The sequence below is a fragment of the Choloepus didactylus genome, chromosome 15 (genome assembly GCF_015220235.1).
Source record: "Choloepus didactylus isolate mChoDid1 chromosome 15, mChoDid1.pri, whole genome shotgun sequence".
In the NCBI taxonomy this organism is placed as follows: Eukaryota; Metazoa; Chordata; class Mammalia; order Pilosa; family Megalonychidae; genus Choloepus; species Choloepus didactylus.
Window position 1 is genome coordinate 65,173,915 of NC_051321.1, and position 14,021 is coordinate 65,187,935.

The window sequence follows — 14,021 nt, forward strand, 5'->3', positions numbered from 1 at the left end:
TATGTCACTAGAAGGAAAGCTGAAGGATGAAGCGGGACTATGTAACATAATGAACCCTGTTGTGGACAATGAAGGTGGTTAATAGTACAAATACAAGAATGCTCTTCCATGAATTAAAACAAATGTATGTCAAAACTACAAGGTGCTAATAATAGGGTGGTATATGGGAAAAATATACCTAATGCAAACTAGGGACTGTAGTTAACAATAATATTGTAATATTCTTCCATCAGTTGTATCAAAGGTACCAGATCAATGTTAAGTGTCAATAATAGGAGGGGTATGGGGTACGGGGGGGTTTCTTTTTGGAGAAATGACAATGTTCTAAAATTGACAGTGGTGATGAAAACACAATGGATTATACTCAGAGCCAATGACTGTACATGTTGGATGAACTGTAAGAATAAAACTGTTTTTAAAAACAAACAAATGAGATATCACTTCACATACACTGAGAAAGCTATAATAAAAAAGACAGATAATAAGTGTTGATTAGGATATGGAGAAATAGGAACCCTCATACAATGCTGGTGGGGATGTAAAAATGGTGCAGCCATTTTGGAAAACACTCTGGCAGTTCCTGAAAAGGTTAAGCATAGAGTTACTATGTGACCCAGGTATGTATACAAGAAAAATGAAAATATATGTCCACACAAAAACTACGTTAAGTTAAAGAAGACAGATACAAAAGACCACCTGCTATATGATTCCATTAAATGAAATGTCCAGACTAGGCAAACCTAAAGAGACAGGAAGTGGTTGCCTAGGGCTGGGGAGGAGAGTTCGAGGAATAGGGGGAGTGACTTCCAATGGGTATGAAATTTCTTCTTGGGGGGATGAAAGGGTTCTAACATTGATTGTGATGATGGTTGCACAACACTGTGAATATACTAAAAACCACTGAATTGTACAATTTGGGTGAATTGTTTATGGTATGTGAATTATATCTTAATAAAGCCGTTATTAAAAAAATAGGAGAGCGGAAAAAACAGTGATGCTATTTTTCTGTTTAATGTTCCTGAGCTTACCCCAAACGCATGGCAGTATGTTGAATAAGGGCACAAAGATGGAGCTGCTAATCCAAAACACAGATCACAGACAACAAGGAGGAAAATGTATGAAAGGGAGAACATCATTTCTCTTTCTTGGCTTTGTAGGATCCTAATGACATTTTACTGCAATGGGCATACATTGCATGAAGCTAAGCTGATTCTAGGAAAGCATAAAACAACCTCTCTCTCTCGCACAAAATTAGCTCATTTTCAGAACAATCTAAAAGAGATCTCTCTGGATCTTTTGAAAATTCAGCTTCTGTTGTACTGAGAAAAATGTATTAAAAGAACTTCTGAATTTTCTGACACTGAAGAAATTAGGTAAGAGTCTTAGCTTTCAACCACTGGCAAACTTTTAGAGCTAAAGAGCTTCTGAAATGAACATAACTTTCAATAAGATCTCTCCCATCTGCAGTCTATATTTTAATCTTTCAGGTTTTGTTTTTCCTTAACAGTTCATATCTTTATTTCCTATGTTTAAGCTTTTCTACCTATTAGGTTTGATACACTCACACCTTTTGTGAAAGTCAATGACTACTTCATTGAAGGAAAAAGGAGAAATTACTCGCTAAGCTTGTTGCCAAGTTCTTGAAGGGCTTGTTCTTGATCACGGTATTTTCTTTTCAACTGTTGATTTTCATCCTGTATGTTAAGGAACTCCTTCAATAAAAGATATAAAATGCAAATTTAAGAAACAAACAAAAACTCCACACTGTAAATATAGCATTAATTAGGAACAAATATCCCTTAACTCTTTATAAGAAAAAGAAGTAAATATTCAAAGATCTTTCATAGCTGCTCTATATATCAACTATTTTCTATTCACTTAAATAATCTCCTTATTCATAAGTTTTTGGATGACTAGTACAACCTGTTTCCATAAATAAATGTAAATCATGACTCAATTACCTTTTTAAATAACTTAATATTCTTTAAGACAAGTTTTAAAGTTTTACCACCATTTACTTTTTTAAGACTAGTGATTTGTTGGGTCTCATTTCTAAGATGAGATAAGACATCTTTTTCCTTTTGAAGATCTTCCTGCAAAGTCTGCCTCCATTCCTTTTCAATCTTCAAATCAGTTTCCAGTTGCAACCTAAAATGATAAATAATAAACAATAACTCAGTGATATTTTTCATGACAGTTGTATGTATTCTTTAATAAGAGCATCATTTAAGTCAATTACTTTTGCCTTTTTAATGCATTTCTCAAACATTCTCTCTCATGAATATTGTTTGGAAAACAAGTTCAGCAGCACACAGGGTTTTCTGATCACAAAGTGTCAATTTATTTGCCAACCACAAAAAAAAATCCTTGCTAAATAATAATTTATGTCATTTATTAATTCTGTATAAATAAATCTTGTTATAAGCATTGAAAATACCGGGAAGGGCACCCAACAAACTATTAAAACTGGTTACGTCTTGGAATGGAACTGAGGGGAGGAAAGTGGGTTTTTAATTATTCACATTTCTGTGCCATGTGAAAATTTCTACAACAAACTAATGAAAAGCATTATTCCAATATAAGAATTACAGCAATCACTAAATCAATTTAATATCAGGAAGAGAAAAATTAGCCGTGGCACAAAGTACTCATTTTCAGATTACTACTTGAAGCTGACCAATTACAGGCCAGATCTAAGACCAAAAAGATGTTGGGAAAAAGTCCACAATGCTAAGGAAGGCCTAGGAAAGCCAGTTCCCAGCTGAAAACATTCTAACAGGCACTAGCTACAACACAAAAGTAGTCAAATTCATTTCCATAAAAAATCATTTCCATAGATATTGCTCACATGAGGATATAACAAGTGAGGCATACACTAATAATGCTAGAGTTTCCAGTACTTTAAATTTTAATTTTAAATATAACTTTTTAATATCGAGAACATATTAATTACTATTTTAATACTTTTGTTAATATTTTTATTACATTTTGCTGTTTCCTCATATAATTAACATTTCCATTTGCAGCCACATTTTTTCCAGTGGAATGGATTTTGGATTTTATAATTCAGGTCAAAGAAAAAAGATATCTGAAAATGGAATCTACAGAATCAAACACTTCAAAGAGACTTCAATGCGATGATAAATACTATTACACTATACATTTAAAAGGAATACAGAAGGGCAGGTAAATTTTACTAAAACTAAAGTAACCAAGGTACAGAGTGCTCTTTGAGTGGCCTCATGATCTACAATCAGAAAAAAACTGAGTAGAAAAGCAAAGGAAAAATTTTGTTTCTAAGTTATTACAAATACATTGTCAAAATACATGTTGAACATCAAAGGCGGAAACCATAAAGGAAAGAGAAAACTTAACTACATAAAAATTTAGGATGTTTAAATAGAAAAAAACACAAAGAACAAAATTTAAAAATAAACTTAGAAAACATTTTCACTATATGTGAAAGATCCCGAGTATCCTTCTGCTCTCCAAATTAACATGTTCATGCTTTATTAAAATGGTCCCAACTGAGACAAAACTACTTTTATGGTTTCAACAGAGGCAAACATCTTCTCTCTGCAGCTGTAACCTAAGTTCTACTGAGTTATTGAGCCCTTCAGGGAAGGAGCAGGTCCCTATAAAATTGCTTGGGTCTTTCTTTGGGCAGAGATCAAAATAGCTGCATTATTGCAGATTAAACATCATATGTGTCTTAACTACACTTCTGTCAAACTCTTGAAAGGTGATTCAGTAACACTGAGTACCAGGGTTTCAAGATTGTATTCTACTGACTGGCAAAGTGCCCCAGCATTGCTTTTCAAATGTTTCATTTAGGGCACAGGAACTCATACAACAAAGCCTGTGGCATCATTAAGTAAACTTGATTATTTAACTGCTCCTTGTGATTTTGGTTGCCAAAGGAAGCCCTGAAAGTGCTAGCAACTCTTTTGTGAAAGTGCTTAAAATTAAGAGAAATTTTTTGTTTGCTAGGTGTTTTGGCGTTTTGGGGGGTGGGTTCTAGTTTTACAATGTGGGTTTTAGTTTTACAATGTACAAGTAATGCAAGCTTCCAAACAAGAAAATATTCTGTGGTCTAAAGCCACTTCTTAAAATATTATTTTGTAGTAGGATCTAAGAGTATCTTAGAATTCTAGTTCCAGACAAGACAGAGTAGACGCATTTCTCCCTATTCTTCCCACTAAGTACAGTTAGAAACCATGGACATTATATATAACACAAACCTAAGAAGATGTTGCACGGTAGAGAGAAGAAAGCAGATGAGCTAAGAACACAGAGACTCCAGGAACAAGTGAGTTCCCTGAGTTTTTTTTTTTTTTTACCTCCTATATGGCTTGGACTGGGTGTCAGAGAAGCCGCAAACCCAGAAACACCAAAGTGCATAGACCAAAAAAAAAAAAAAAGCCTGCTCTCTCTCTTGCCAAAAGACCAGGAAAGGCAGCTTAGCAAGAGATATCATGTCTACAATAAATATCCTATTCCAGCAAAAATCAGGGAAAAAATCCATGGGCCTCTCATCCCTGCCAGCAAAAGCCTAGTGGGGAACCTAGAGTTCCACCATCTTCTGGCAGTAACAAGAATCCCTTCCACTCCCCATCCCCCCACCCCTTCCCGATGGGTTGGTATCAAAGTCAAGTTGGGAGCCTGGACTTGCACCACTGCCCTTAAGTACTGAGGTACCTCTCTCCACCCAGCCTGTAGTATCATTGGGGGCCTTGTAAGAGCCTAAACTTTTCCCCACAAAGCAGTAACAAGGCCTTCCTTCAAACCCCCTCCCATAGTGTCATCAAAGACCAAGTGGGGAGCCTAGATTTCATCTCCTCCTCAGCGGTAACAAGGCACAAATCCCCTTTTTCACAGTGTGAGTGGAGGCTCAGTGAAAAGCCTAGATTTCAATCCCTATCCAGCAGTTGTGAGGGTGCCCTCTTCACTCCACTCTGGATCCTGTACTTCCACCCCAACTTGGCATAAAAATTCACTATTCACATTCCCCCACTATCATGGTTTCAGCAGAGGATTTCTAAAACTGAAGATTTAAATAAAATACAGATTCTCATATCAAAGTGTCCAGGATGCAACAGAAAAACACTAAGTACCAAACCTAGGAAAATCTCAACTGGAATGAGAAAAAATAATCAACAGATGACAAAATATTAAATAATTATACAGATGCTGAATTTTAAAGCGGCCAAGCCAATATAAAAATGCTTCCATGAGCAATTGAGAATACACCTGAGACAAATGTAAGAATAGAAAGGCTCAGCAAAGAAAAGGAAAATAAACAGAAGTGCCAAATGGAAAATACAATTCAAATTTAAAACTCACTGGATAGGCTCAACAGAAGAATGAAGATGAGAGAGAAAAGAGTCAATGAACTTTAAAATAAAATAATAGAAATTACCCAATTGAACAACTGAGAGAGAAAAAATGAATATAGAGTCCCAGGGACCTGCAGGACTATAACAAAAAGTCTACCATTCATATCATCAGAGTCCCAGAAGCAGAGGAAAAAGAAGGTGGAGATATAAAAATATTTTAAGAAATAATGGCTGAAATTTCCCCAAATTTGACATAAACTGATTTAAGAAGCTGACCAAACCCCAAGCAGGATAAATCCAAAGACATCCATAGGCACATCCTAACTGAACTTTGAAAAACTAAAGACAAAAAATCTTGAAAGCACTTCGAGAGAAATGATACAATACCTATAGAGGAACAATGATGAAAATGACAGTGTATTTTTCATTAGAAACTACAGAGATGAAAAGAAAGTGGCACAACGTTTCTCAAGTGCTGAAAAGAAAAAAACTTTTCAACCCAGAATTCTATAAATAGTGAAAATATGCTTCAGAAACAAACACAAATCAAAACCTTCTCAGATGAAAGAAAACTAAGAGAATTTGTTGCCAACAGACCTAATCTAAAAGAATGACTAAAGAAAGTCCTTCAAACACACACACACAAAAATGATTAAAGAAGGAAACTTGGAACATCAGGAATGAGGAAAGAACAAGGAAAAAAGTTTTCTCAATTATGTTTAACAGCCAAAGGAAAAATTATAGCATTGTCTAATGTTATAATATTTAATATTTAAGAAAATTATATTATAAAAAGAGGAGGGTAAAGGAACCTAAACAGAGCAAAGGTTTCTATACATCAAAATGTTGATACCAATAGACCGTGAAAAGTTGCATATGTATAATGCAAAGCCTAGAGCAACCACTAAAAAAATCTATATAGAGATACACTCAGAAACACTATAGACAAACCAAAATGGAATTCCAAATAATGTTTAAGTAACCCATAAAAAAGGTAGGCAAAATGAATCAGGAGCAACAAACAGAGGGAAAACAGAAAACAATAAAATGGCAGACTTACATTCTAACATATCAATAATTATACTAAATGTTAGAGAAAACTGTGGGAGGGTATATGGGAAGTCTGTACTTTCTATACAATTTTTCTGTAAATCTACAACTGCTGTGAAAATTTTTAAAAAATAATTACACTAAATGCAAATGGTAAACACACCATTAAAAAGACCAAGTGGTAGGATGGATTTAAAAATATAAACCATATGCTGTTAACAAAAAAACACTTCAAATATAATGATAAAGGTAGGTTAGAAGTAAAAGAATGGAAAAATGCAAATATTAATCTTTGATTAATACATGCAAACATTAATCAAAAGAAAGCAGGAGTGATATATTAGTATAATATACACTTGAGAGCACAGAAAATTACTAGGGACAAAGATTTACATTATATAATGATAATAACAGTCAATCCACCAAGAAGACATACCAATGTCTTTGTTGTAGGCACCACAACAGCACTTCAGATACAAGAAGCAAAAACTGACAGAACTGAGAGGAGGAATAGACAAATCCACAAAGTTGGATATTTAAACACCCCCTCTCACTGACAGAACTACTTGACAGAAAATCAGCAAAGACATAGAACTTAACATCTCAGCCAATGGATCCAAAGATACCTTAGCAAGTTATATATAATGTATGACATGGTATTGTTGAACGATTTGTTAATCATAGTATATAACTCTGTTTTCCATTGTTGTTTTCTTTTAATTACAAAAGTGGTACATATTTACTGGGAAAAAAAATAGTGATTTTTATAAAGTATAAAGAAAAATGCTTCTGAAGAATCTGTAGTCTTTAGACCCCTTATTATGCTTATGTAAACATAAACATATGCATGGTTTTGTTTAATTTTATAAAAAATGGGATCATACATTACATACTGTTGGCAACTTACTTTTTTTTCCAACTCAATGACATTTACTGTTATCTTCCCTAATTGGTGATATACAAATCTATCATATAAAGTATTATTGTAAATGTTCTCAGAAAACAGTATGTTCTTTGATAATAGAAGCCCTTTGCAGTTACAAAGACCTGTTATACTCAATACCTAGACATAATGGCTATGGGATTAATACTAAACAATAGATAAAAGAATAAAACCCTCCCAGAGCAAGTAGACAGTGAGACAGAGTGAACACTAGTGGAAGACCTGGGTTCAAGTCCTAGCTCTGATGCTTACTAGCTGAATTTACTTCCTCTCTAAACTGGAAACATGATACCTAGCACGTCTTTTTTGCTTACAAGGTATTATGAAGCACTAAAAAAGTTATGTGAGGGAAAATACAATTAAGGTAATAAAAATACAAGTATTATTGCAATGATGTTTTCTGATTTTTGTTTGTTTTTTTGAGGAGAACTGCCATAGACACCTAGAGCATAGAGAACCCACAGCATCATTAGACAAATGGAAATATTAGTATTATACCATTGTTAGCAAAAAGAAAACAGGGGATGGGGAGGTTATGTTCATATAATTATTTATTTCCAAGAATGAAATACTCACAGCTGTTTCTCCTTTTGAGAGATCTGTTTCTGCAGACCGTCAGATTTATTCAAACATTCTTGTAGATATTTCTCGTCCTCATCTTCAGCTTCCATCTGCGCCTTCTCTGCTTGCTGCAATCTGGTGTAATTCAAATCAACTTTGGGTAAAACTGAGGCTAGAACTAGGGTGTAAAAGGGTGAAGAAGACAAATAAAAGAAAAATGGGGAAATAGAAACATTTCTAAATGAAAACAAAGTTTGGGGGAAAACTCACAAACTCAAACGTGAAAGAGCCACACAATGTCTAGAAACTGTTCTGTGATTTTCAATAAAACATATAATATGCCCAGAAAACTATCTTCAAATTTATTTTATTTCCTGATCATAATTAACAATGCAAAGCAATACAGATTTTACCTCTTATTTAGAGCATAATGAATCCAATTTTAAAGTATAATAGGTGCATTACTGCCTTTTTACAAAACCATGAAAAGCATAGTACTTATGCCTACACTAATCGAAGAAGCCACACTGTTACATGTTATGTTAGGAACTGTATGTCAGGAATCAAGTGTGCTACAAGGCCAAGAGCAAAGACCTGCAATTACTCCAAATGATAGCTGAGCCCTTTCTACAGGATCTTAATGCATTTAATAAATTACTGCAATGCTGTGTGTGTGTGTGTGTGTGTGTGTGTGTGTAAATATTTTTTAAGATTAAAAGAATTTAATGCTAGTTGGTATCATTTTCTAGAGAACATTTTTTCTCCTCACTATTGAGTTTTTAAAATTAGCTAAAAACATGATTATAATTTTTTTCTGTCTTTATTTGTAAGTCACTGCTTCTCCCTGTGCTTAGCTCCACTACATGTCTTCTTTGGCCATCTAGAATTTCTTCTATTTAAATTCAATATTTTTCTAAGAAAATATCTCCCAAGCATTCAAGGGGCTGTAACCCCTTGCAGGGAATTGTAAGATAAATTTCTATTCAACTAACCAAAAAAAAAATTGCCTCTTCATTTCTTCCTTAAAACCCTACCAATGGGTTTTAACCATTCCTCACATTTTGGAAGTACAAATGCCACTTCCAAGGAAAGGAGAGTAACATTCATGTTATCTCTGAATTGCAAATTAAATTGAAATATTAAGGCAGGGGAGAACCGAAGCTTTTCTCCAAAGTTACAGAAAGTAAAAATGAAAGTCAGAGTGAGGTAGGCCTTGAAGTTGTGCTATCATAGAAGAAGGCTAAGGGGAAATGGTAAACTGAGGATGCTAAAGCACAGGAAGATGGCAATCTGGATTATAAACTATTTTTAAATGTTTTTATTAAAAAATCAGTAAGGGAGCCATTAGGAAAAGAAAGGGCTAATGAGAAAAAATATCTGTGCCAATACACTATGAAATCAAAGGTTAACTTATTTTTAAACAATTTTTCTATTTCCATCAAAAAGTAGCTAAAAAAGATAAAACTGCATTTGAGAATCCTGACCTCCAAAGGGTCAATACTCAAATCAGCCTTTGTGCACAAGGTTTGAGGAATGTAGTTTTGAAAATCCAAGTGCATCCATTCTACTTTATGGCAGTATATTACCATAGCAGCTGACCAAGAAGTGTCCAGGGTTCCTAAGACTCTTTAAGAATATTTAATAGCATAAATTATTTTCTATTTAATATATTATAAAATTGTTGAGTCTCTTATAGTTTATTTATATACAAGTGGTTTTCAGAAAGATATATCTTTAACCAGCTTGTACTGGTCCTGAGTATCACTGCTGGCACATTTCACCAATGACACTGCAATTGTTCTAGTTTGAGTTAACAAATCATTGTCACTTCATAATGGAATGGACAGAAATCAAAGACAGAAAAAGGTAATAAAGATGTCCAAAATGTAAAAATGGGGATAAAGGAAAAAAAAAAAAAAAAGAAAAAAGAAGAAAGAGGATGTCAATAAAAGAATATCTATGTCAATAAAGCATTAATAGTTATGTTTTCATAAGTAGATTCAAAGAAAGCAATGATAAGACATATGTTGACACCAACATGACAGGGCAATGGAAATTCATTACATTTTCCAACAATAAAAGTGAAAAATGCCAATAAAAACAATTCTATTTAAACAAAACTACTTGGGGACTAGATTGAGGTTTCTAGCTCAAAGAAACAAAACTGAATTGCCAACTCAAAATGCTTGATTTCAGATAAAGAGATGGTGAAAGGCAAGGGATATGACAATCAATATGCATGGAAATCAATCAGGGATAACCCTTCCATTGATTTTATTCATTTTTTATTTTTTCAAGGTTTTTGATAGTGTACTTTTTATGTAAAAGATTGAACCACATGAAATTGCCAACATTAGGCCTTTTTAAAAAATCTTATAAAATGGCAATCTCAAATCAATCAACCTAATATAAAGCAACTTGAGGCCATGCAACGACCAAAACAAAAAAAAAACGGCAAAATCCTGTTGGGCTTATGCAGCAAAAGTGTCCCAGTCTAAATTTGCCTAAAGTATGGTTTCTGTGGCAGGCGGGTGTCAGAGTTGAATAAGGTAAAAGCAGGGAAGAAATGAAAAAAAAAGAAATAAGACTGGAAATACTGTACCTTTGTTCCAGCTGCTTCATAGCTGCAGTAATTTTATTGGTTTTTTCTTCTAGTTGGGCAATTATTTCATTTTTTTCTTTTAAGCAATCTTCAGAACCCTATTTACAAAAACATAAAAGCTTAAAATTGTTTTGATTTTTAAATTTGAATATTTATAAATTTCTCATACCATTTTGTTACGGGATTGTTACTTTGAAATGAGCAGAGTTAATCTGTAGACTATATTACTCCTACAATACAAAGCAGGAGTACTACTGGTCATCATTTTAAATGCAAGAAAGAAAAAAAACTGAGCCTTCAATGTTTTTGGAAGAGAAAAGAATAAATTCTTGTAAAGTATGACATTTTTTAAATTAATTAAAATGTAAAGGGCTTTTGGTAACAGTTCTACTTATATCACTTCATCACAAAATTCACAATTACAATAGTAAAGCATTTCGATTAAAATTAAATCTTTCTCAGGACTTCACTATTTAAAGTTCACAAAAATGTCCTGGATGTTTAGATCAGAGTTTTCCCAAAAGATTTAATCCTCTTCAAGGAATAAATTTAGATAGGTGATTTTTTGTTGTTGTTCGATTCCACTTTTCATTATTATTTTTAAGCTTTAAGTTTCCACTTAGATAAAATGACACTAATTTTTATAACCATTATGGCACAGTTAAAATGGGCTCATCTTTAAAAAACCAGATCCTTCCTACAAAATACTCATTTTCAATTTATATATCAAGAAATCCCAAGAAATACCTGCATTTTTTGATACATCTCTATGTTAATCGCTTTAACTTCCTCTAATTGTTGTCGAAGGCCTATTAGAGTATCTTGTTTCTCGTGGATATCTTTCTCCAACAATTTCATGGCAAGTTCAATTTCATGTTTCATACTAACTTGTACTGCTAGCTCATTCTCCACATCCTGCAATTTGAACATACACTCAATTAACACACCACCACAGAATGTAAAAATCAGACACAGGAGAGTTAATGATATCAAGAAAGACTTCCATTCAACATGTAGATTGCTGTTATCAGCCCAACCAGAGGGAATCAACTAGGCCCTATATCAGAGTATTCTAAATATTTTCAAATGCATTTTTTTGCTAAAATGAAGATACTTTTCTATATTCTTTTAACTATTACTATTTTACTGGTTCAAGAATTAAATATTTTTATACCTCATAAATTTATTATTAACTTTCCCTAAACAAAAGGAAATGGAGCAGTGTGTACAAGTGAAGGCTGAAAGACAACTCAAAAATTCCATTTCACAGTCTTTTTTTTTCCCATTTCATAAAGTTTCAATTTCTTCTCAAAGAATTTTGTATCAGAAGAGTAGGTTTCCTAGCATTAAAGACAAAGAGCAAAATGGATGGAAAAACTGGCAATATTCTGTTCATGGGCTAGGGGTGGTTACACAGGTATTTGCCTTATAATTCATTAAGCTGTACATTCATCTTTTTCTGCAGATATTATATTTCACAATTTAAAAAGGTTAAAAATAAGTTAATTTTTAATATGAATTTAACTGATACATGAAAATGTCATTCTAATCCATTCTATTTCATTTTTTTAAATGCTGGTCATAACCCATTCATTTCACACCATGTATTATAATCTATAGTTAAAAATCACTGTTACAGTAGGAGCTTAAAGAATTTGAGATTAAAGGGCATGGATTTGCTAGCCCATGCCAGAGAAGATAAGACTGAAAAAGACTTTAAATGGTGTCTGCTTGAGGGTAAATTCCAGGATTCTGCTAACATAACTTTAATGTAACCCACCTGTCGTAACTGAGATTCATCTCGAAGCTGCCTTCTGGCTTCATTGTACATTTCATCCAGTCCCTGCCGAGATTGCTTATATGTTTGAAGTTCAGTTTCCACATCCACTTTGGTAACCTATGAAGGAAACATAAACTGTTTGCTCTATAGCCACTATTAATACAGCACAGAAATTCCTACTCTATGCATAAGTCCCTAAAAGTGGCAATTTCTAACATAAGACAGTCTGTTTGAAGGCAGTCTATACTCACCTCTAGGTGCTGCTGTGTTTTCATTAAAATCAATTTATTTTCATTTCGTAGTTGATGATTTTCTTCTTGGAGTTTAATGATATTATTCTTTGCAATTGCTAACTAAAATTTATGAAACAGGGGCAAGAAAAAAAAAGACTTTTAACACCTTTATGTTACTTGCTTTACAGGTTATGCCCATGGCTAGAAACAGTAGAAAATAAAATCCTAAAAGCAGTAAAATGTCCCTCACATAATAGATACATAAGAAAATTGTGCTCCTTATGATCCCAAGATATCAATTAAAGAAATTATACTCTTCTTCCCACTTTTGTAAACTACATATTTTATGCTTATCTGATTTACAATATATCCTGAATATAAAGTATCCAAGTAAGCATATAAGGAACACTGTGTTCAACAGTAAGACTTGAAAGACTTTTGTAAAGAGAAATATCTACAAGGAAAGACTGTATGCACTATCACTGAATAACAGAGGTTCATGGTAACCAATTAGGACACCTGTGAAATCTAGACACATATTAGGAACTTGAGAGACCACGAGGAATATGAAACAACTCTCACCATCAGAGGAAAACATATGAATAAGTGGCCTGGCTCTGAAGCTCAGGTTGAAAAGAGGGATTCTAGGAAAGCAAAGCAGGATCACCCTCCAATGTTAGCTTGCAATTAACAAAACTCAGAACATTATCAAGGATATAAACTGAATGTCACATTGTATCTAAAGCCAAGAAGAGGCACAAACTAGCGCCTATAATGATCCCATTCCGGAGTTCAACCATCAACATGAAGATATATTCTTAATTGCAGTCATGCAAATGATCATATGCTCTCTGGTTTGAAAAATTAAGCCAGTTCTAAAAGAAATAATAATTCTAATTAACATGAAAAATAGGGCCCATAGCACTAATAACAGATTTTTTCTTCTAGCCTAATTCTGAAAACAGAGCAATAATTCTGTGGTCTCATAGATTTTTAAAAAAACTCATCTAAAAAGCAATTTTACAAATAGTTTTCAAAAGAGAGCTGAGATATATTTTTAGTTCTCCCTCAAATGAGCTGTCACCACTGGATAGTCAATTTCACAATACAGAAAAACAGAGCACATGGGAGGGTTAAGAAAGGATGGACATGATCACATGCTGAGGCTTGTAAAGAAAAGTGATCTGACCAACAGAACAAGAGGGACAATATCATTCTAATGGGAAGTTCTAACTACAGGTGACTCCTCTATCTAAATACAGGTGATCCAGATTTAAAAATCAGAATCACAGCTTATCTATAGAAGAGTCTATGTGAGTTTTATTTCTGGAGCTCATTTCTAAAGTTCAGTATCTCAAACATAGTATCCACCTCACAGTTCAACCATCTGAGAATTTGCCCCAGAAAGGGTGGTTTCTCAATAACTTACAATAACCAATTGCAACTGTATTACAACAATTCAACATGATGATAATATACACATGTGTAAACATATATGCATTCATATTTAAAATGG

General features: G+C 33.5%; 1 protein-coding gene across 10 annotated transcripts in view; it reads right to left on the minus strand.

The window, feature by feature from the left end:
* The window catches only part of RUFY2 (RUN and FYVE domain containing 2), a 95,205-nt gene that overhangs the window by 39,263 nt on the left and 41,921 nt on the right, over positions 1 to 14,021 (minus strand). For 7 of the 10 annotated variants that reach the window (XR_005212094.1, XM_037805406.1, XM_037805404.1 and 4 more), the window contains 7 exons: positions 12,524 to 12,625; positions 12,273 to 12,389; positions 11,240 to 11,407; positions 10,493 to 10,590; positions 7,906 to 8,025; positions 2,019 to 2,148; positions 1,618 to 1,712 (listed from right to left, as the gene is read on the minus strand). Coding sequence is in view for 8 of the 10 variants with exons in the window: in XM_037805406.1 (XP_037661334.1) it covers positions 1,618 to 1,712; positions 2,019 to 2,148; positions 7,906 to 8,025; positions 10,493 to 10,590; positions 11,240 to 11,407; positions 12,273 to 12,389; positions 12,524 to 12,625 (830 nt within the window). In the remaining 2 variants the exon portion in view is untranslated. The other 3 variants (XM_037805410.1, XM_037805409.1, XR_005212095.1) reach the window with 2 other exon arrangements.